The sequence below is a fragment of the Anastrepha obliqua genome, chromosome 1 (assembly GCF_027943255.1).
Source record: "Anastrepha obliqua isolate idAnaObli1 chromosome 1, idAnaObli1_1.0, whole genome shotgun sequence".
NCBI lineage: Eukaryota > Metazoa > Arthropoda > Insecta > Diptera > Tephritidae > Anastrepha > Anastrepha obliqua.
The window spans coordinates 117,222,092-117,246,489 of record NC_072892.1 but is presented as its reverse complement, the minus strand read 5'-3'; the positions used below and the strand labels follow the sequence as shown (position 1 = coordinate 117,246,489).

Genomic DNA, 24,398 nt, shown 5'->3' with positions numbered 1-24,398 from the left:
TGCAAACCTTTTTCCTCGTGTTCCCGAATCGTTGTCAAACTTGAGATTAACATTAAGTCTACGCCAAATTAATGTCAACTTTAATCTCTTGCGCTGGCAATGACGTGGAATGCACGTCGAATTGTTATTTGCTCTCGACTGACAATGACGTGCAATGCACGCCTGCTAAATTAACTGTAAAAAATAATGTTAATTATTTCTAAAAGTAAAACAAATTCCAGCTTTCAAGCTTTTCAAGATTTCAGCTGAGCATTGCATAATAAATTCTACAAAACGTTAATATTGCTGAATACCCAACACGCAAAAGGACTTCTTTAGATAAGACCCCGCTGCGTTTGCAGGAGAAGCCTCAACGAAGATGTCAGATATGCGTGAAACAGAATAAACGCAGTAAAACTGTATGGGAATGTAAGAAATGTCTTGCTGCACTGCACATTCCTAATTGTTTTGAAATATATCCCATTTTATAAAATTATTAATAAAATTATTTAATTTTATTTATATTTTTTCCAATATTGTAAATATATGCACTTGTTAAACACACTCTGCTAAAAGCTTTAATATAAATTATTCCCAGCAAGAGCTCGTTATAAATTGTTTTATGCGACCCAATCACCGGCTTTTCGAAATTAATTTCCAGCTCCAGCGAATAAGTAACTTTTAGTTGTTTGCACAGCACAGCATTCACGGCCAGATTACACCTGTTGGCACTTGTGGAAAATCTAAGGACACTTTATGCGGCGCTTATGGATCGTACATTACATATATTAGGCGTACTGAAAGTTACTTACCTCAGCAATATCCTTTTATAGCCTTATAGAAATTCCATACAAATTTTTTAATTTAGTGAAATGTAGATTTTGTTTATTTTTTTTAATATTTTAGTGTTAATTTCAATTAATTTTATTTTATTTAATACTTTAATTTTTACATTATTATCTATGGTATCGTACAATTTTATTGGTGATTATCTAATTAATAGTTAATTTATTATAATTTGTGTTTAATATCATACTAACAGTAAATTACATTTGTAAATTCAGTTTATCGGTTTCTTAAGCTATTCCTATAATCTTTAGACTTAAATGTATTATTATTTATATATATATATATATTTTTTTTTTATTTGTAGTGTATACTGATTAATTTTGTGTTATTGAATTTGAGTTTGCGCTGACCTGAGTGAACTCAGAAAAATAAAATAAAATATATAATACATGTGTGCATATAATAGAGTTAGAGAATGGGTCATTTATCTGCCCCTGAATACCTTTTTGAACTAAAATCAATGACTCAGGACTTAAAATCAAAGTAGGAAAGGACAAAGCGTTTAACTGCTTTAACTGCTCCTCATCAGACTCCTTTACCCTCCGTTAGGCACTCAGGTTTGGCCATACTGGTTTTTTCATTATTCACATATTTTTGAATTGAACTTCACATATTTTGGTTATATCTAATGACTTGAGCTTCCAGGTAGCTTTCTAAAATTCAATTTCATATCGATTTATGGATATAACCTTTTAAAAAGAATCCACAAACAAGACGAAAAAAAGGCCAGACCCGGTTGTCCAACCAAAGGTTTTAAAAAGGTGTCCAGCGGAGGGTTAAGAGTGAATGCGCAAGTGTTTGAAAACGCGAATAAATTTTGCAACTTGGAATATATGATCACCGTTGGAGGAAGTTAGACTGACGTTTAAAACGGAGTTAATAAAGTCAAAGCGTCGTTCAGCACTCTTGGCTCGCTCTGGCTCGCACTATGAATTTTCAACGCATCCGCTCTGCTATACAACGTGGAAGGTCACTGCAACGATCACAAAGCGTCCCCAAACGATCATTAATTTCTGCCTGCATCTCATAATGCGAATTTTCTGGCCTCGAACTATATCTAACACCGAATTACAGAGGAAGGCAAATCAATCTGATGAGGCGACTGAAATCTGCAAAAGGGAATGTCAGTGGATCCACCTCACCCTGATGAAGAGTGACGACAACATTGCCAAACAGGTACTGCGGAAGTGGCCCTTTCAGCAGAAAAGGTGAAATATATGCAGACCACGAACCACCTACACCGTTCAACGAAGGATGAAATGAGGTCGTTGAATACGATCTGGAATGGTCTTAAAGCCCTTGCACAAAACTACGTCCGAGGGCGAAAACCACGAGTTTATCGCACCATTACTCATTACAATAAAACTGGTAGCATTGCGATACGTCATGGAGGTGTACATCAAAAGGCTGCAACGTCAAGTGAAATGGTTCAAAAAGCAAAGAAGCAACTTGAGCGAAATCTCCGACGAAGTGCCAATCAAACGGCGAAAGAACTGAAAACATCTGAACGTAGCATCCACCGCATACTGAAAAATGTATTCAAAGGTAAGCCTCACAAGATCTAAAAGGCGTATGATCTCACACCAAAGCTGGAACAAGTCGGACTTGAGAGAGCAAAGGAGTTGCTTCACTTGGCTGTAGCGGTCAATTTCCAAACATTATGTTTTTTGACGAGAAAATTTTTCAAATTGAGTAATCCGTAAAGGCGTTGTTGACACTTTATGCTCCAACTAAGACTAAGAGGATAACACACAGATGACACTATTTTTATTGCACACACCTCTTTTTCAGTTAGTACTAATCTCCAAAGACAGCTGTTAAAGTTTCATGATATTCCGTTCAATAGTTCGTGAGTTATTGTCCTAACAGTGACTCTTGTTTTGCTATTTTCAAACCAATGGATGACTGCTTCTTGATGAAAAAATACCGTTCGAGTGACCAGAAACCGTCAACAAATACCACAAAATCGTTTTGAACGATGTGTGAGTTAGCTGACATCGTAAAGATATCAAAAGAACCTGTTGGCTTTATATTGCATGAATATTTGACTATGAGAAAGCTCTGTTCGAAGTGGGTGCCGCGTTTGCTCACTGTTGACCAAAAATAATGATGTGAAGGTGTTGATGATTCTGAGCAGTGTTTGGCCTACATGAATTATGCTTCGAATTGCTCCCATATCCACCGTATTCGCCAGATTTGGCTCTCAGCGACAACTGGCTGTTCGCAGACCTAGAAAATGCTCGCGGGTAAGAGATTTCGCTCGATTGAAAATGTTATCGCTAAAACTTAGGCCTATTTTGAGACAAAAGATAAATCTTTCTACAAAAGTGGTATTGAAATGTTTGAGCGGCGCTGGAATGATTGTGTTGTTCTTGTTGGAAATTACGTTGATAAATAAAACTAATTTTAAACAAAAAAATCTCGGGACTTTATTAGGCCATACTATTATTATCAAATATGACTGTGAATTTTTGACGTAAATCGGAATTGAGTTTTCTTTTCTTTTTAAACACTCGTACGTAGAATTCACATTTCAACGCAAACTCACTTTTCAATTTTCCTAATTTCTCAGTCCGATTCAAATATTTGGAATTTGTAATGTTTTAGTTAGATTTAATATACCCTCACTGTTATCTAACTCTTTTAAAGTATTTTCAATATGTTCTGTGTTTATTTTAATTTTAGTTCATCTCTATTCAACATAAATTTAAACTCTCATTGCGATGCAGTAATTTCATCCCTCCCCCAAAAGCAATGCACGCCCACTTGTTGTTGGTTTTGCTGCAACATTAGTACTCAGAAAGTATCCAAACACATGCACATCGACATCCAACTATTATTATATACGAGCACATCGGCTTATGTGTATGTATTTATGTATATCACAAACTTATTTTGCATTTATAAAATGTTAATTATATTCAGTTCGAAATTAGTAGACTCGTATAAATTAATTAAATTTATAATTTTTTTCCTTCCAATTCTCTTGTCTGTTTATCTATCGTATTTGACTGTATCTGTGTGAGTGTATATTTTTGTTTGCTTGTTTGTTTTCTTTGCCGTAACTATACTCGCTTGCTCGATATATGAGACTCTCATTTCCAATTCAATCTGTACACGCACACTTATGCATGTTGACTTACATGCATGCATATGTGTGTGTTTTTGCTAATTTACATACATATATTTATCATAAATACCATACACTGAGAACTGACATAATTAAAATCAATTACAGTGTTGCCACATTGGCGCATTTATTTTAGTTACATTTAATTAGTAGCATAGCAGTCCTTTTGGTTTAAATGCATTTGTTGCCTATTAGAGTTGATGTGTGTGGGTTTTCCTTTTTTTTAATATTTTTGTTTTTTGTTCTTTTTAGTCAGTTGGAGTGCCTAATCTCGCAATGCACGTTTGAGTAAAATGCTGTACGGGTGCTCACTAGCTCGGCAGTGAATTCAAATAACTTCTAAGTAATAAACATTAAACATGAATGGTATATTCTTGGCGCTCCTGCTCCTTTTTCTCGTGATACCTGCGTGTGAGAAGGACACAAAGGATAAAAAAGAAATTTCAACGAAATTTAATTACTTACTAATTACTTAAATAATCACATATTAATAGCGTTTCTCAAAAATTAGGCATTCATATAGTGCGATTGTATTATACTTGGCTGGAAAATCACAACCAGCGATTGGTCGTGAGCTCGAGCACTTTAAAGTAAATAAAGTTTTTGTTTATCGCACCATTACTCATTACAATAAAACTGGTAGCGTCGCGAAACGTCATGGAGGTGGTCATCAAAAGGCTGCAGCGTCACGTGAAATGGTTCAAAGAGTAAAGCAGCAACTTGAGGGAAATTCCCCACACAGTCCCAATCAAATGGCGAAAGAACTGAAACCATCTGATAGTCGCATCCACCGCATACTGAAAAATGTATTCAAAGTCAAGCCTTACAAGATCTAAAAGGCGCAGGATCTCACACCAAAGCAGTAACAAGTCAGACTTGAGAGAGCGAAGGATTTGCTTCGCTTGGCTGAAGCGGTTAAATTGAGTAATTCGTAAACTCCCAAAATGATAGGGTTTATTTGACCGACCGTTTATATGAGAATTTGAGTCATCGATTGGCCACCAGGAAGCAGCACCCGCCACAGGTAATGGTTAGGGTCGCTGTAACTTCAGATTGGCGCTCTCCAATCGTTGTCATCGAGTCTGTCAAGAATGAGCCAAGAATGTCTAAAAAACAACGTTCCGAACATCATACGTCCACACAATGGCTCTCAAATTCACCAGACGTGAATCCGATGGATTCTTCTCTTTGGACCATTTTGGAGAGCACGGTTCGATCTAAAAAATTCACCAGCCTTGAGGGGCTGAAAAAAGCCATTGTCCGCGAGTGAGACAAAATACCTGCAAGTCACATTCATCACAAGGCCACAGTCACGGCAAAAGGTGGTCATATCGAGCAAAAGTAAATTGATTCTTAATTTTGTATTATTTTCACGAATTTTTTACTTTGAATTTAATAAAAGTAATTTTCCAAACTAAAAACTGGTATTTTTAATGAGCTACACTTTGAGTGCCTACGAGATCCGGCAGTGAATGATTTGTATGATTTTTATATGATTCTTACTGCTCTACTAGCAACTTTGAGTGCACAACATTGCAAGTTTCTCACAACATCCTGTTTTTTTTTGTGTTATTATAGTTATATCAAGATTTGTGCACTCAAATTACAAGAGAAATTTGATGAAAAACCAATTCCAATAACTGTACTGGCTACTAAGAAAACAATCTAACTTAACTTTATTTAATAAGCAAATAATATATAAATCAATAATAGGAATGAAAGGACATACGGACTAGAAATGTGGGGACTGTCAGTAAATCAAACCTACAAATTATACAGAAAAGTCAATCTAAGATACTAAGAATAATCACAAACACTGATTGGTTCATAAGAAATAACGATATTGACCACGACTTCGGCATAGACACAGTTACTGAAACAGTAAAGAGAAGCAGCAGTAAACATTTCTTACAACTACTAGAGTATAAAACCCTAAAAAAGAGACTAAAACGCCAAGCACCTGCAAATCTTCCTCGCATTTTAACATAAATTTAACATATAGAAATCCATATTAGAAAAATGTAATATATAACTACAAAGTGAAGTCCAAAATAAACAAGACTGAGCTGAAATAGAAACAACACGAGCTTTGTTCTGATGACTTCGAGTTTATTTATTAAAAATAGTCCTCTCCGGCCTCGATACACTGTTTTGCGCGATCTAAAAGCTTTTCGAAAGAGTGTTTCAAGTCATCGACCGGAATGTCCTTCAGGATGTCACTACAAGTCTTTTGAATGGCTTCTACAGACGCAAAACGTTTTACTTTTATGGAGTCATAACACGTGAATACGGTGAGTGATTGATGGTTAAAATGCGATTTCTAGTCAAAAATCAGTGACAAGAGTGGATGAGATTGAGCATTATCATACAATAAGCGCTAGCTTCCTCCTTCGCGGTATTCAGGGCGAATTCAGCGAATGCGATGCAACAAATGCTTCAAAACGCCAAGATAGAAAGTTGCATTGACGGTTTGGGTTGTTGGCACGAACTTCTTGTGGACAATTTCTTTGGAATCGTAAAAAAACAAATGAACACCGACTTGATTTTTGACTTCCCCAAAGGCGATTTTTTCGGTGTTGACTCGTATGGGGCCTTCCATTCGGCACTTTGACGCTTAGTTTATGGTTCATGTTGAAAACAACACGTTTTATCACCAGCTATCATACAATGTTGTTGGGGAAGTTCTCGTTTTTCCTCGCCTCTTTAATGAGGTCTTTCGATTGTTGAATTCTGAGCAATTTTTAGAACTCAGTTAACTTATGCAGAGTGAAACGTGCACAGATCTTTCGTAAGCCCCAATCATCAGCTAAAATGTAATAAAGTGAAGTTTTAGAGATATTCAATTCCGATTCCATGAATTTCAACGATGATATCGGTTCATTGTTTGATAAATTTACGAACAATTTCGAGCAGTTTTCGGTGATTACTGATTTGTTCATTGCCATTTATGTCCTCACAACCATATCTGAAACGTGTAAACCACTTATGAAATCTGGTATGAGATAGACAATCATCGCCATCAACTTCTTTCATCAATTCAAATGTTTCGGTAAACGTTTCACCGATTTTAAAACAAAATTTGATATTAGATCTTTGTTCGAAACTCATTTTTGTAGCAATGACGCAAACATACTGACACTTTAGACGCAATGACTTCGCTTCCACTGAACCGAATGCCCCCAAGCTTTCTCTGGAAGTTAGCTAGGGACGCAACGCACTAACTCATTAAAAAGATGGCGCCATCAAAAATATTTTTATGACACCAGTATTGTTTATTTTTGACTTCACCTTGTAAATATCAGTATAGCCAATGCTCTCTTGCAAAGGGAAGACACATTTTAATTCCAACTACTCACACCAACTACTGATTGTTAATATGTATTAACAGATTGTAGTTCGTGATGGAAATAATAAAAAGAGTACAATATACTTAAATAACTAATTTTTCTAAATTTGTAATCTGGTACTGGCTTCTAGAATTAATCGAATTGAATCCTACTCTGCTTTCAAATACAAAGCGACGCAAAATTTATTATCCAATGCCAAAAATACGATTTTGCGTAATGCAATCTTTACTTTATCTAATACGCGCTTCATTGCTTGCCTCCTTGTATACGGCAAGTGTGGAATGTGATTGACTTACGACGCTATTTGCAGAAGTTTTAAATCTTCCTTTAGAGTGATTAATTTTGTGCCATCTTGTAGCAAAATAGCAATCAAAATATATTTCACAAAGTGTAATTCAATTTGTCAGTGGTCAAATTTTGACTCATATCTTTGAACGTTGACCTTACGAACGACACCTTATTTAATACACCTTGCTGACTATGCACCACCACCGCTGCAAAGCACTGCCACAAGCAATTTTTTCACCACATACTTATAGCTCCATCCGACTGGTACTTTTGTCATTGATGGGTCATGTATTTTCAGAACAGCACTTCTTATCTTATAAAATATAAACAATTGTATCAAAAAGAAAATATTATTTTTAGCAGAAAAAAATACCTAATTTCTAAGACCTTCGAATTCTACTGAATAATTCTTTGAGATTTGCCTTGGCAAATCTTCAAGTTTTTAAAATGAGAGCCGGCCTGCTGTGGCCATTATTGCTTGTACGTGGCATGCTAACTGAAGGTCCTGCATTCGATTCTTACAATGTGGCAATAAACCGTCTCTCAATATGTGAAAATAAATATTTTTCAAAATTTCTCCAACCTCTTTGCTTACCTTGCTAGCAGTGAGGTCAATTCCTCCCTATCCATCTTGGCCAATTGTCCGTCGGTGTTTTCCATAACACGTTGCACCTCCAAGTCCAATGCACGTTGCTCGCGATCGCATTCAGCCTCGCTGAATTCGCGCGAATCAGTAAAACCCGACGGTGGACGAAAACCCAGATCGCCAGCAGCCACAGCGGCTATGGTCGCCGCCAAGTAGGTGCCCGTATCCGAGTTAACCTCACTGTCTAAACTGTGTAAAATGCGATGAAGAGGAAAGTGAAAAAGACAATTAAAAGGCAATTAAAAACCAGTACTGTTAGATAAAAAATTAGAAGAAAAAGTAAGAACTGTACATAAAATTCAAAAATGTAGTACTTATTTTAAACATAAAGCTGGTTTTAGAGCCAAAAGTGTTACCAAAAAGTTTATATAAGTTGCAGTTTCAATTTCGAATTTTGCATTTTAACAAAAATTGTTTGCTTATTACCTCCTACTTCCCTCATATCAAGTAATTTAATCCTTCCCACAAATCACAATCTCTTAATATACGCTTCCCTTGACCCCACTCATTTTCAATTAATCCAAATCAATTTTTCTTTGGTGGATTTTGGGGTTTAGGTACCTGAACTACCTGTTGTTACTTCCAGGGCATATTCTTCGATCCAGCGTCTGGTGCTCCTTTGCTTGTTGCTGCTGTTGTTGTTGCATTTGCAGTTGTTGCTGCTTTCGACTGCGATGTCCCCGCTTATCGGCACCACTGTTCCCACCACCACCACCACCACCGGGCGCACCTCCCAGCTGCCGCGGCCCGCTTATACGGCGCTCCACCGGTGAGCCCTGCTCATTGTTGGACTCTGTGCTCGAGTCAGGTCGAAACATATCTGCAAGAGGGTATAAATAGCGAGCGACAGGCTTACTAGCATGCGCGCCCCACCCATACGCACCTGCAGCTGCGCGCTCATCGCTGCTGCGCGTCGACTTACAAGGAACTCTGTACGTTGGCATATTGGAGAACTCAGTGCTGGGACTTATGCTCGTGTCCGACTCGGATTCACAATGTGTCCCAGCCACGACCACACCACCAGTCCCGCCCACAACTCCACTGCCGCTACCGCCACCACCACCACTGCTGCTGCTGGTACTCTTGCTGCCGCGGCTACCATCATTGCGTGCGCTCTTCTTGGAATGCCCCGATTGTGCTCCGGCCACCATAGTCATCGATTTGCTGAGCGTCGATTCATCTGAGGGGGTAGTGAAGCATAGTTGAGGCAAAGTATATAAAATGTACTTAGTTGAATTGAAACGGTAAAAGGTGTTTAGTAGGTGAAAAAAGTAATGCCCTACCATCTGTGTTGTAGTAGCGTTGCTTATGCCAGCTGGATTTCGACTTGACATGCCCGAATCCAGAGCTTGCCGGCAGCAAAGGATAAGCTGTTGCATTGAGATTGTCGCCCTCCGGATGCCCGAATGTCTTGAATTGCATGGTATAATCCATTGGTGAGGCGGAGACGCCTCCTCGTAAGGGTGCCTTCGAGGACGAGCCAGCACCAGCGCCAGTGCGGCCACCGTTCACGCTAAATGTGGCATAAGGCGAAATCTCATACATTTCTGCAAAACAAGCATCGAAAATAAGAGCAAAATAGACAACGGAAAATACTGTTAGCCACTATTAGAGAGAAAAAAATATTTAATTACTCCTACTCGATTACAGCTCGAGTAATATGTGCCCGTGCGTGCTAAACACTGCACGTTGCGTGTCATGGCGTTCAAATGTTCATTTCAGATTTTCTGCCACCTCACCTGCAGCAGCACGTCAACTCACCTGACTCGTTTCCTTTATCCACAGTTTTCACTGGCGAGGCGCTGTACACTTGCTGATTGCGTCGATTGTCGTGGTCTTCTTTGTATTCACCGGGCAGTGTACGCGACTCATAGCCCTCGGCTATGGGACCACACAGCGTACGACGATGTTTAATTGTTAAAGCGCTGAGATGTCGCATGTCATCAGCGGATAACGCAGGATGCGAGCGTAAAAAGAGTGGATGGCGAAGAGAAATGGAAGAATCAAATACATAAAGCGAAGTAATAAAAAAAGGAAGTGTAATAAAGTGTAAATGAAAAACGTGATTTCAACGCTGGGGCAATTAAATTGTTTTGCTCACTGTCAGTTTAGAAAAACTTCTACTTCGAGTCTATTAACACGCCATCTGCGCTCATTGAGAAAGGGAGTCTGCGAGATGGAAGCAAAAAGCAAATGTACGAGTATGCTTGGATGGCTATTTTCATCTATTTTAACATTTATCTTCTGCCACACAACTGAATTTGGACGAGGGTTAGAAGTTTTTATATGCGGTTTAAAATATCACAGCTGCGTAAAAACTAAAGATTCGCAGATAAGTGCTTATATGTGAAGCTGAAGTGATTCATCAGTCGTAGTTGATGCTGCTCATAAAAAATCACACAAGAGCCTTCCCTATTCGAGCTCGTTTAAAATCGAAGTGTAGGGACCAAAACTTTACAAACCAACTATGTACGCTTGAAAACGCTTGATTAAAATGATGAACAGATTTTGGAATTTGTTAAAATGAATTGAAACATATCCTTGTTGTACAAAAATGTTTGAGTGTAATGGACTTCCGTAGCCTTTAAACACCTGCTCAGGTAGCATATTTGTTCCATTTAATAACTTAAAATCATTTTTCTTTAAAAAGCGTTCACCTTTCTTCAACTTGGCTTTCACATCGCCCAAAATATTTACATAAGATGGAGCAGGGGGCACGTTTTAAGGGATCACATTCACATAATTATCTTGGTACCATTTATTGGTATGTCTTTACAAATATAGAAGTTCTAGAAGCACTGCAATGGAGGTAAAATTATATTTAAGCGACCTCCATTATCCTAATGATATTTGTTTTATGACCAACACATTAGCTGATGCAAAACTTCGTCAACTCGAAATAAATGAGAGTCGGTCTTAAAAGAGCTGTATGAGCTTTACGACGACATAGACATAGCACAGCGAATAAAGATCCAGCGGCTAGGCTGGCTGGGTCATATCGACCGAATGGATACAAACGCTCCGGCTCTGAAAGTATTTGATGCGGTACCAGCTGGTGGTAGCAGAGGAAGAGGAAGGCTTCCTCTGCGTTGGAAAGATCAGGTGGAGAAGGACATGGCTTCACTTGGTGTGTGCAACTGGCGCCGGTTAGCACGAGAAAGAAACGACTGGCGCGCTTTGCTCAACTTGGCCAAAATCGCGTAAGCGGTTATAGTGCCAATTAAGAAGAAGAAGAAGGTCTTAAAAGAGACGTCACCCAAATCAAATTTATGAGAATACAAACAACAAACACATTGCGTTTTGAATTTATTACAAGCGAAAATGCCATCATCAATCTAATGTGGCAGTACGTATTCATAAAGCACTGGCTGCGTTCCATAAGCTAAACGGACTGTGGTGCTTTCGTACACTGTCACTAAGAACCAAACTTGAAATGTTCAAGATCCGCGTAAAATCTGTCCTCCTAAGTGGATCTGAGACCTGACTTATCTCTGAGCGCACAAGCAGACGCCTTCAGAAGTTTATCGAGAAAAGTCTCAGGGTTATATGCTACATTTTTTGGCCAAGATCTAGGGAAATTATTAGAATAGTAAATTCAAAATGGCAAAACCTAACAACATGCGAAAAGATGGTAGACTACTAACATCTGACAACGAGCTAACGCAGCGCTGGAGAGCACATTTCAGTGACATTCTAAATCAAGAAAGTGGCTTAGATGAGCCGATGTTGGAACCTTCATGCCATAATTCCTCCTCCTTGTCCAATACATCTTCTTCTCCGCCAACCAAACAAGAGATACTCACCACTATAAAATCCCTAAAAAGCAACAAGGGGCCCTGCTGCACTAGTCTTCCAGCAGCGGTTTTTTAGGCTTACCCAGAGCAGACTGCAGATCTTCTTCAACCTATTTTTAATGCTATCTGGGATGAAGAGAAGCTTCCCGATGATTGATTACAAGGCATCCTGGTGGTGCTGCCAAAGAAAGATTATAGGGGAATAATGCTGCTGTCAATAATGTCCATTTGGGCGTCTATTTGGGGAAACTGCAAACAGAACTTAGAAGCAACAGATCCAACGTAGAATCTTTCTTGCCAATAAGTGCTACTTTGAACTAAGTAGGCAATTGAGTAGTAAAGTCCTCTCGACGAACAAAACTAGCACTCTATGAGACTCTCATCATCTCCGTCTTAACATATGACGTAGAAGCTTAGACGAAGACAACTTCCTATGAGGCGTGGTGTGTTCGAGAGAAAGATTCTGCGAAAGGTTTTTGGACCTTTGTAAGTAAGCGGTTATCGCGCATTCTGCGTATCATTGTACAGCAAGCACAATAATGGCAGACAACTCTCCAACTAGCGTTTGTAGACTACAGCGCAGCTTTTGATAGCATATCTCGTAACAGCATATAGAATACGCTACACGCTCGGAATATCCCAATGCAAATGGTTACGCGTCCGAAAGTATATCCACCAGTAATGGAGTACGACAAAAATGCCTTTTGTCTCCCTTATTATTCCTGATTGTGATTGAGGATATCATGAGAAGCTACATCGAGGGAAAAGGAGAGGTATTTATTGGAAGTTCATTGAGCACCTTGAAGATCTCGCTTACGCCGATGATATCTGCCTCTTATCTATCAAAATGTATGGTCGGTTCTCTTGTATGGCTCAAAAACCTGGCTTACAAACATGTGAAATGCGAACAAAATTCAAAGCTGCGTAAACAGATGAGTATGCAGGGGATCAAGACCATAAGCAATGACGAGCTGTACGTGAGGTGCGAAATTCAATCTATAGCTGATTTGATAAAGCTAAGAAAATGGAGGCGGATTCGTCGTACGCTTCGCAAAGACGCAAGTGAAATTTTTCGACAAGCCTTGGTCTGGAATCCACAAGGTGATCGCAAAGTTGGTCGCCCAAAAATGTCACGGAGGAGAACGGGTCAGAGTGAAATCGAAGAGCCTGGAAAGACGTAGAACGAAATTAAGCTACCGGCTAAGAACAAAACAAAATGGAGATATTTTATCGAGGCCCTATGCTCCAATGGGAGAAACAGGAACTGATGATGATGAGAACGCCATAGGATTCAACTCTGCATTAAAATTGTTGAAATTTCACATCAAAATCAATATTCTATCCGAAAAGAAAATCTCCGGCAGTGAAGAGGCTCATTTCTGGCCAAGTGGCTGCTTAAATAGCAACAAGCCGGATTTGGAGTAATAGAAACCCATGGGATATAAACCAGCTGTCTATATACTCAACAAAAAAATCCTCTGTGTGGTATGGATGTTTTCCCGGTACAAGTAGTTTCGTTCACTGGCGCTCATTGATGATCGATAAGGCGTTCATATGGCGGTCATGAAAAAGACTTTTCGAGTGGCACAAGTTCACTTCCATAGTAAACAAGCAAATTTAATTTAGTGGATGAGGGTTTCGAGAGCTTCGTCCATTAGCCTGGAGGCGGCATTGAAGACTCGACTATTGGGGCTACGTGAAATTTCTGAACAATGCTAAGATGCCATCTAAATGTTGTCCAATGGAAAGTGCTACCGACAGTGGATCTACGGCTTCCATTCATACCAAATTAAAGTCCACCCATACACCCTGCTACAAAATGATTGCACTTCAACATTTCTGCCAATTTGGAATGTGCATTATTATATTATAAGAGAACAGTAAAAATCAGCCAAAGTTTTGATGCGCTGCCATTTAGTCACAGGGTCTGGTACCAAAGAAACATGAAATTACTTAAAATAAACAGCTGCGGCCATATCATTTAAGCAGTTTATTTTATTTTTTGTTTTCAAAATTCGAATGCCCTTAATGAAAACCCCTATACCCAGTTACGCAAATATCAATAATTCAACAAAAAATCCCAGAAATTAATTTCCTAATTAAGGCTCCTGTTAATTAGTAATGTCTCTAAGAGCTTTTTGTAATACATAATTTTTATTTCATTTTTTTTCTGTTTTTCCCACATCATTTTCCCATTTTTCTACCACACATTTTCGCCAGGAGTACGAAATATTAAAATAGAGACAGAACCAAAAGCAAATGAAAAATAAGGGCCAAACGAACCATTGCCAAAGGCTGAATGAAAGTTCACGCTAAACTGCGATTTGCTTCATTAATTCACCGGTGTATCACCAGCGGCTGCAATATTCGCATAATCCAGCGCTCCTTTGACCGCATTCCTCCCCATGCCCACGCGGCACTCTTCTCTGACATTTTATCTAGTTCTTTTTTTTGTTTTTGTATTCTTTATGGTACTTACATGGTAATGATGGCAACGGTGATGATTACGATGACGATTAATGTTGAAAACCAATCACCGTTGGTAGGATTCGTTGCATTTATCAGATTGTTCATCAAATCATTTTCCGATGGGAAAACCTGAGGCGGTGGTATTGTCACTCCATCCAGGTTGGTGGTGGCAAAGTGATAGTGCTCGGTGGTTTTGCCAGCATCGTTTGTGGCCGAAACGCGCAGCTGATACCACTTGGCTGGCAGGAAATCGCAAAATATTAAATTTTCACGATTTTCTTCGGCATTCGAGATGTCGGATGTGACGACCGTCCAACGGATGTCCCCTGTGTAAAAATGTTAAATGGAAATGTTGATTGCTTGCGGCGCACACAAAGCACCAGTGTGCCTAACATACCATACATATGCACGTAAGCACATATACACACATACATATATATATATATACATACATATTTAGATAATATGACAAAGTGAAGCGGTGCAGTGCAGTGCAGCAAAAGTACAGTGGGAATGTAAATATCATACCTATTTGTTTGCGTTGGTGTGTGTGTACAAATTCGATGGAAGTACGGTCGACAGACGACAGGCGGTTTAGCATTGCCGTAAAATGGCTGAGGGCCATGGCAGAGCAATTTGTTGTATTGATATTTTATGCAATGCGCTCACAGTTGCCCACGCGCGTGCATGAAATACATACTTATGCATACATACTTACAAATGCCTATACAACTAATTTATGTGCGTGCGTGTGTGTGTGTGTGTGTGCATTGCGATGCGTTTAATATTCGAAATTGATTGGCTTTCAAGGGAGTTGCATTGGCTCTCGGCTCACCAAGCGGCATGTGAAATGTTATTGCTATTACAATCATTGTGGCCAATTTTGCTAATGTTGCACTTTAAAATATTCGCATGCTTTCCACTTGCAACGCAAAAAAGTCATAAAATATAAGTTTGTTTAAATATGCCTATGAAATGATAGCCTAAAATAAGACTAAAAATATTCTCTTTGAAGCAAATATTTATTACGCAAAGTTGCAATCAGAAATGTGTATTTTCGCAGCAGTCGCAAATATTTGCTTGTTTGTGTAATAAGTATTATTACATGGTAAATTAATTTTGATTATTTTTATTACAAACTGCAAAATTAATTTACAAAAACAAACTCTATCTATTAAATGAGGCAATTCATTTGAAACGTTAAGCAGCACATATAGCAACACAGAAATTTGTAGGAAAACGCAAAGCAAGAACTTTTTTATTCTATAGAAATTTTAATAAAATTAAATATGCAGAGAAAGTAGTCCCAGAAACTTAAGGACAATATTATTTAGGTAATTTATATTTCGATGAGCCAACCATTTTCGTGATATTCGATTTTCAAGATTATTTAAAAAACAATTGTTTTTTGCTTGAGTCCCGACTTTTTATATATATAATATATAAATGCTACTTGAAGTCTCAGATTTTTTTCTATTCTTAGCTAAAAAAAATCATTAAAAATATATCGCAAAAAATTAGAAATAAGACTAAATAAATAACAATAAAATTAAAATAATTAATATACAATAAACAATAAACAAAAAATAATAAAATTCTAACCAAACCATAACAGTTTAAAGTTGAAAATGTGTGCTTGATAAAATTTTAAATTAACGAGCTTTTACTACTTCACATCATTACCAAGAAAAAAACATGATGGACACTATTCATAATATGCTACAGTATATTTCAAGCTGAGATCTATGCTGTAGCTAAAACAGCTGAATTGGCGTTTGAATTTACTCCCCTCGACACTCGCACAAACACCTTAATCGATAGTGAAACTGCTATTGAAGCAATGGCTCGAAATACGTGCAACACTGTAGATCCAAAATGGACAACCTCTGCGAGAATAGACAGGTCATAATTTACTGAGCACCGAGCAAAATAGGCCGGGTCGATTTGTGGGGAGGCAAAAAAATCGCCCATTGCTCTGTGAAAATCATATTCTAGGGATCAAAATAAGAAACTTTGCCGAAGGAACCATACCTCTAAAACGAATTCTGATGTCCCCCAATTTGGGTCGAACTTTTTAGTTTATTTTCTATAACTCACTTAAATTAATTTTTTCATTTACATATGTTCTGACTAAATAAATTTCTTAAGAGAAAAAATAGATATTACTCGTATTATAAATAAATAGTAAATATTATTATAAATAAATAAAAATAAAGAAAAAACATAGCCATTTAGCTGATTTTTTCATGTAGAGGCCAAAAATTGGTATATTTTGAAATTGGGGGACACCAGAATTCGTTTTAGAGGTATGGTTCCTTCGGCAAAGGTTCTTATTTTTGATCCCTAGAATACAATTTTCACAGAGCAATGAGCGATTTTTAAATCGACCCGACCTAGAGCACAATGAAAGAGAGTGGCTAGTGCAGAGCGAACTGCATCAATTGACGCGATCTTTTCGCGGATGAAATCGCCCGGTTGTATAGCGACAGCGCGCATAGGCCGTCGAGTGCAGCAAAACAGGAAGAAAGAGCAAAAACAAGCGGCGATGGGAAGAGTATGAAAGTGGTCGCTGGAATTGAAAACTTATTCCTGAGGTTGTGGCGTGAATAAACAGAAAACAAGGTGAAGTTGATTACGATACAACGATAAAACAAAGCTTCTTACTGGTCATGGATGCTTCAAAGAATACCTGCACAGGTTCAAAATCGAAGAAGATCCTTATTGCCCTCAAAGCTCAGAAGAACGAGAAAGTACGTCGCATGTTGTGTTTCATTGCTCGCGGTTCGAAAACGTACGACAAACGCTTTGTTCTGCTTTTAATGAATATCCGAAGGAGAACAATCCTGCCCAACATAAGAGCGAAAGTAAATAAAAGTGGGATATAACAGGGGCTGTCGCAGCGATTATAATGAAACAGCTCCGACTTGTTGAATGGAGGTTGCATAGAAGAAAGTAATTCGCATGACAATACGGAATATCGAACAGAACTGACGATAACGAACGATTGAGTATACAAATGCTCCCAACGGTCTTCCGGCGCACTACTTAATTGTGGAGTTGCGGCAGGCGGTATTGTCGAACATGAGGGGCTTAATGGGTTAAAGCCCCATACCACCACCACGGCTTCGACCACAGGCTTTTGATGCTTCCCCTCCTCTCAAAAAAAGAATCAACAAAAGGGCACAAGGGAATAGAGGGAAATGAGAGAGTTGGCGATCTTACGAATGAAGGCACGTGCTTGCCTAGGATGAGTACGTCGAACATAGGTACATATATCCCTCGTTCTCAGTTTTGAAGACGGAGCTTGACGAGGAATTAACTCTGGAAGCACAGTCTATTTAGAAAGCCGACATAAACAACTAACTTTATTTTAGAAGAAGAAAGGAGTACGTTAGAACACCCCCTTTGCAACTGACCTGCTTTAAGCAGAACTCGTTAGAACTGTTTGGAATCGGCATACTTTTCATCTCTGAAGGATATTGCTGACAAAAATTTAAAATGCGTATTAAAACTCGCCACGACAAGTATCACGAACAATGTTTAATACGACTCCAATAACATTGGTAACACTGCGGATCCTTGAGGTCTATGTGAGATCTATTCAGATCAGCCTATTCAGATATACCTAACCTAACATATTCTGCAATATTTTTTTTAAAAACTAGAAAAACTAAAACACTTTATGTGTAACAAAAATCTGCGGTGTATAAAAAATCAACGCCATATTTTTTACTTTCTGCATAGCAAGATATACAATCTCTTTTATATTAATAAAGCACTCAAGAGTATTACTAATTAGTAATTTTTTTTTTTTTTTTGTTAAATTTATTTCCTATAAAAAATATACAATATATATTTTTCTTTCAAAAGTGTTGCTTTCAAATTTTATACACAAAATGTATATAACTATGCATATCAAGAAAGAGCGTTTAATAATCTTTACAAAAAAAAACATTTTTTTTAAAGTAGGTCGAAATTTGTTTAATATATAAGCTTGTTCACATTTCGAAAATCTGATTTTTAACCCACACTAGCACCGGTAATATAACTTAATATTACTTATTATCCAATCTGTGTTTCAAAATGAGTTTGTCCCAAAATCCGAAGAAATGTCACTCCTTCTAAATTTGATAGAAGGATTTGGAAAGGCTTATTTAATTTAAACTCCCCCCTAATAAAATCTATTCGATATGAGGGTTCAGCTACAAGGTGGCACAAAATCAATCATCAAATTTTGCTTTTGAATAACTTTTTCACAACTAAAAAAAAGATATGCCGGGTGCCGGAAATATTTATTTTCATCCTTGCGTGCGCCTTTGCTGGTCTGTTTGTTTACTGCAGCTGTCTATTTCGCAAGTGTCAAATATGATTGACGGAAGATGCCATTTGCAAAATTTATAAATCTTCCGTTAGGGTGATTAATTTTGCGCCACTTTGTAATTATTATTCAATGACCACAATGTAATATTTTTTGGGCAGCAGATAAATGCAAGTAACAATTCTGATCCAGGTGCAAACAAATTTAGAAATCACAATTAAAAAGCCTAAATAAGGTGGGGAAAGTTTAGGGTATTTATACAATTATACAATAACATTTGAAAATTTAATTTATATGATACTTGTTAAATAATGAACTATACTTTTATAGAAGAAAAATACTCCACCAAAAAAGAAAAAAAAAAATAAATAAATGAATAAAACAGAAAAAGTCAACACTGCTCAAAATATTGATATAGAATCACCTGTCGCACGCTGTAAACTTCTTTACATTTTGTTTTTATTTAAAATTATATATTTTCTCTATGTAAATGTTTAAATATATCGTTGTAATGAAGCCACTTATTTATGCAGAATAAATTGTGTATTTTTTTTATTTACTTTATTGTGTATTTAAATTTCAAAGTGATACTAAAAACAACAGGCTTGCTAATATAATTTGGGTGGAATGTTTATACGCTTTAAGAGATTAATTTATATCTGTGAAGCTGAAAATGAAGCAAATTATGCGATTCAACAAATCTCATTTAAACACACGCTTTGGCTCACAGACACTAATACCAGATTAAATGCAAATACCTGCATACTAGGCATGGCAGTATTAGCGAAAAATATTGATCCCGGTATTACGGGATATTTTTGAAGTAATCTCAGGATCCTGAAATTCAACCTTTTTCAATACGAACAAAAATCTATAGAGGAACCTATCACGAATTAGATCCATTTACATTTTAAAATAAACTGATATTAAAAATCAAATATGGGCATTTCCAAAATCGAATGTGACGATTGTGTACGATAATCTCACTGGAAAAAGGTGTCTGAAGCTTTTTTTTTTAATTTTGATAATAGGCTTAGCTTATAGCTTTTAATTAGTCCTATAAAAGAAGAAAAAGTGGCATGGGCACAATTTTTCGTTTTCATAAAAATGACATAAAACGAAGACATTCGCACGTGACAAAACAAAAGAGGTTTTCGCGGACTGCAATTCAAACTCCAATATCAGCGAATCTGAAGCAATATTTCAATGTGACTAATTTCAGAATGTAAGATAGGATAGGGATAGGGATAGATTAGATAGGAGGATATGCTTTCATCTACAATCTTCAACCTTATACTTTTCTATGCAATCGGTGAAGTAAGTAATGTATAAAAAACTGGTGATATAATATGGGGTTTCCAATATGAAGTGTTATTTTGATATTCAAAGAAAAATGTTTTTTTAATATCATAAATGATCGGATGTTTATTTCATTATAAAGATGAAGGTGTGCCGTTAATAGTGAAAAATAACATCAGGCAAATGACCCCCACGACCACACTTACAGGACAATATCCTTTTCATGAAAATTTCCATAACCGAATTGCAAAGTGGCTGCCCTATGTCCTCGATAGCCTCACGAATTCCATCTTTGAGGTCTTGAATCGACCCTGGGATGTTGGCCTAGACCTTTCTTTCACGTTGCTCAAAAGAAAAAAGCCACAAGATGTTAAATCACAAGATCTCGGTGGCCAAAGCAGTGATTGCCAGCAAAAACATTCACGCTCTATCCGAAACCTTTGCTGATATTGAACTCGCGACTGGTAGAATTGGCCTTAAAACCACCGAAGCCAATATCAAACTCAAATCAACATCAAATTGAAAATTTATCCATATTCTTTTGAATATATTCGTTGAATCTTTTACCTACTTATGCTTTAAACCGAGTATTGCCTACTCAGCAAGCTTCACCATCGATGAGAGAGAGAGTTCTAGCAACAGGTCTTACGCGTCACTAACGAAACGTTCAAAACTATCACTAGACCAGTCTTATGCTACGAAGCTGCATCGTGGACGCTACTTGAAACAGATAAACAGCTTACAAACAACGGTAATGCTAAAAGATGATGAATATTTATCTTGTTTTTCTTTCTTTTTTTTACGAAATTGCATACACAAGTACATAAATATAAATCAGCTTAGTGAAAATGTTTTTGAATCAAATGAAGTATTTAGAGTATTTATTTTCAAATAATAACAAGAAACTTAACTAAAATATGTACAGTGGCGCAAAATTAATCGTCCAATTTCGATTTTAAATAACTTTTTCACAAAATAATAATTTTAAGTGCTGAAATTCTTGTGTGTTTATATACCGCAGTTGTCTAGTTCACAACTATCATATATGTTTGACGTACGATGTCATTTGTACGACGCCAAAAACTATAAATCTTCCAATAGGGTGATTATTTGGTGCCACTTATTAAAATATTTGTAGTATTAATTATAATAAAAAAATATATTTTTCAAAACTATTTGAATAAAAATAGTGTCAGAAATATCTTTTTTTGCCTCAACGCTTGTTGGCGGAAATGAAAAAATGTAGTCATTGGAAGATAATGACTACTATCTCCGCCTTTGCAAAATACTTCTACTAAAGGGTGGTTAAGTTTCAAACCCGGTGTTGATTTTGAATAGAATACATTTTTTTTAATTATTGTAATTTCTCTTTATTATGATAATATTGGTATGGCTCAATTACGTATGGAACAAAATATTGGCCAAATGGCCGCCGCGGCCTCGGCGGCACACCTCCATCCGATGGTCCAAATTTTCAATGACGCTGAGGCATAATTGAGGTTCTATGCCGTTAATGTGCCGAATTATCTCATCCTTTAGCTCTTGAATTGTTGCTGGCTTACGACAGCGACGTACACCTTTTCTTTCAAATAACCCCAAAAAAATAAGTCCAACAGTGTCAAATCACATGATCTTGGTGGCCAATTGACATGAGATTATTCGGCCATCAAATTTTTCGCGCAAAAGAGTCATTGTTTCGTTAGCTGTGTGACAAGTGGCACCGTCCTGTTGAAACCACATATCGTCCACATCCATATCTTCCAATTCGGGCCATAAAAAGTTCGTTATTATCTCACGATAGCGAACACTATTCACAGTAACTGCCTGACCGGCCTCATTTTGGAAAAACTAGGGCCCAATGATGCCGCGGCCCATAAACCGCACCAAACAGTCACTCTTTGTGGGTACATTGGTTTTTCGGCAATCACCCTTGGATTATCATTCGCCCAAATGCGGCAATTCTGCTTATTGACGAATCCACTGAGGTGAAAATGTGCCTCATCACTGAAGATGATTTTCTTCGAAAATTGGTCATTCACTGTTGCCATTGCCTGCTACCATTCTGACCATTGACGAGGCTTGAAATGGTCAAATGGCTTTAGTTCTTGAGTTAATTGCACCTTGTAAACGTGCAAATGCAAGTATTTATGCATAATGTTCTTCAACGACGAGCGTGAGAGGTGGAATTGTTGCGCACGACGACGAGTTGAGGTGGACGGATCTTCAACCACACTATCGCGAACAGCAGTAATATTTTCTGCAGTACGCGCTGTACGAGCATGCACTGGTGTTTTCACATCTCCTACAGACCCGGTTTGCTCAAACTTTTGCACAATTTTTCTGATTGTACGCACATTTGGACGATTAAATTGACCAAAAAAATCACGAAATGCGCAATATGCATTTTGATTTGAACGCCCGTTTTCATAATAAGCCCGAATAACTTTAACGCATTGCTCGATTGTGTATCTTTCCATCATTCAAATTGAATTAGTCTGAAATTGAAAAATATTAATATAAATGAAATGTAGAAAAACTTAACATTTAGGTGTGGTTCACATTCAACATCGGCCTTTGAAATTTAACCACCCTTTACTTTTATCAGCGCGTCGGATAAATTATAAGTTGTTCGATTTAAAGAAGTTTACGTAGGTTGACTTAATAGACTTTTTTTCATTTTATTTTAATTTTTCAGTTTTTCCGTTTCGTTTGGTATTAACATTGCGTCAATCGTGGATGCATTCATATAAGGCTTCTGCAAAAGAATGCTTAGACTGTAATTTTAGAATCAAAGTTTCAAGTACTTTCTTAATTGTAGTGAGAGGTGGCGCTTCAGCTCATATGTGTTTGTGTGCTATTAAGATTCATTAGAAAAGAGAAAGCATTTGACAAAATCGTTCGACGCTCGTTTTGAATAATTTTCGAAACTAAAGTCTTACTTAAAAGAAATTTTTTACGTTTTATTATTTTGGGCTCTAAGTGAGCCCGTACTTACTATGTAAATTCGTCTATTTCAAGTCTCAATAAGGAAATTACCCCTCGTTTCTTGGAAATTAAAAAGCTGTTTTTGTAGTCGAATTTTTTAATAAGCCAGTTTTTAATTCGTTCAATTCGATGCTTACAATTTTTTGGCTTAGAGGGGTTTTCGGGACCAGCGAAACCCCAAAATCCCGAGTTCCCAACAATTGCATCCCTAGTACATACACACACACACTTATACAGGTATAATAAGCACAAGTATATAGCAATTAAAACTTGTCGCATCGCACTTAAACGTACACACACACATGCACGCACATTGAATTTTGCATAGCGGATATGCGATTTTAAATAGAAAATGTCCGTTCAATAAACTCCAAAACCGCAACCGCAGTAGTGACGCCCGAAATGGCTGGCAACTACTCGACCGCAGAACGGCCCGTTGACCAACCGATGCTCCGACCCTCTGGGCATTTGTTTGTAGGATCGGCTTTTGTAGTACATATTTAGTTTTTGTTGTTATTGGCAGCGCACCGTGAACGTCAAAAGCTGGTGATAAAAATATTCAATTACAAAATTCTGCATACAAAGCAGTTTACGTGTGAACCGCAATCGTGCGGCGGTTGTCGAATCAATGCAACAACATGAATTACAGCAAAGAGTAGCAGTGCAATGCATGCGCATAGGAAGAGATACACGCACAATAACACTCTATTTCACAAATATTATATTCACACGAACAAATGTTTTGCATACATATCCAAGTACAAATTCACGCACAAATATTTGCATGTCGCCCTGTACCGCCCACTCGCTCATGTCACAAATTTACTTACCCAACGGACGATGTTCAATGGAGAAATGATGAATGGGGCAGCCTCCATTGTTCCATATTGACAATTTCAAATTTACGCAGGACGTATTGGTGGCGATCAGCTCGTTGCCATTCGGTGCCTGTGAGGCTGTAATGAAACGGGAGAAATATTAAAGATTAATAAGTTTAGTTGCGTAAGTGACAAAGTAGTTGCCCCACAACTAAAGGGTCTTTTAAAAGTAACGTTCAGTCTTTTTTTCTTTTGTTTAAGAAACATTTTGATTGATGCCATCGCGCCAATGATATACGGAGTATGCTACCACTTAAATAAACCTCCCCTCTTCGGTTGACTTCCACCCCGGTACCGCATTTGCAATACATCGAGGGTAGAGCCGTGATTGTGTCTATCAGCCACAAAAGAAGCTTGTGTTCAGGTGCTGTACTTATGATGCGATAATGGGGTGCGATAATAATAATAGGGTGCGA

The 24,398-nt window shown here is 37.5% G+C and overlaps 1 protein-coding gene across 1 annotated transcript in view; it reads right to left on the bottom strand.

Moving 5' to 3' along the window:
* Positions 1-3,883: 3,883 nt before the first annotated feature.
* Positions 3,884-24,398, bottom strand: part of LOC129235825 (cell adhesion molecule Dscam2) — a 273,431-nt gene continuing 252,916 nt past the window's right edge. The window contains exons 27-34 of the mRNA XM_054869869.1: positions 23,935-24,060; positions 14,513-14,828; positions 10,001-10,164; positions 9,523-9,786; positions 9,123-9,419; positions 8,810-9,059; positions 8,189-8,428; positions 3,884-4,363 (exon numbers count right to left, since the gene is read on the bottom strand). Of these exons, the coding sequence (XP_054725844.1) occupies positions 4,312-4,363; positions 8,189-8,428; positions 8,810-9,059; positions 9,123-9,419; positions 9,523-9,786; positions 10,001-10,164; positions 14,513-14,828; positions 23,935-24,060 (1,709 nt within the window). The 3' untranslated portion in view covers positions 3,884-4,311. The remainder of the gene's footprint in view (positions 4,364-8,188; positions 8,429-8,809; positions 9,060-9,122; positions 9,420-9,522; positions 9,787-10,000; positions 10,165-14,512; positions 14,829-23,934; positions 24,061-24,398) is intronic.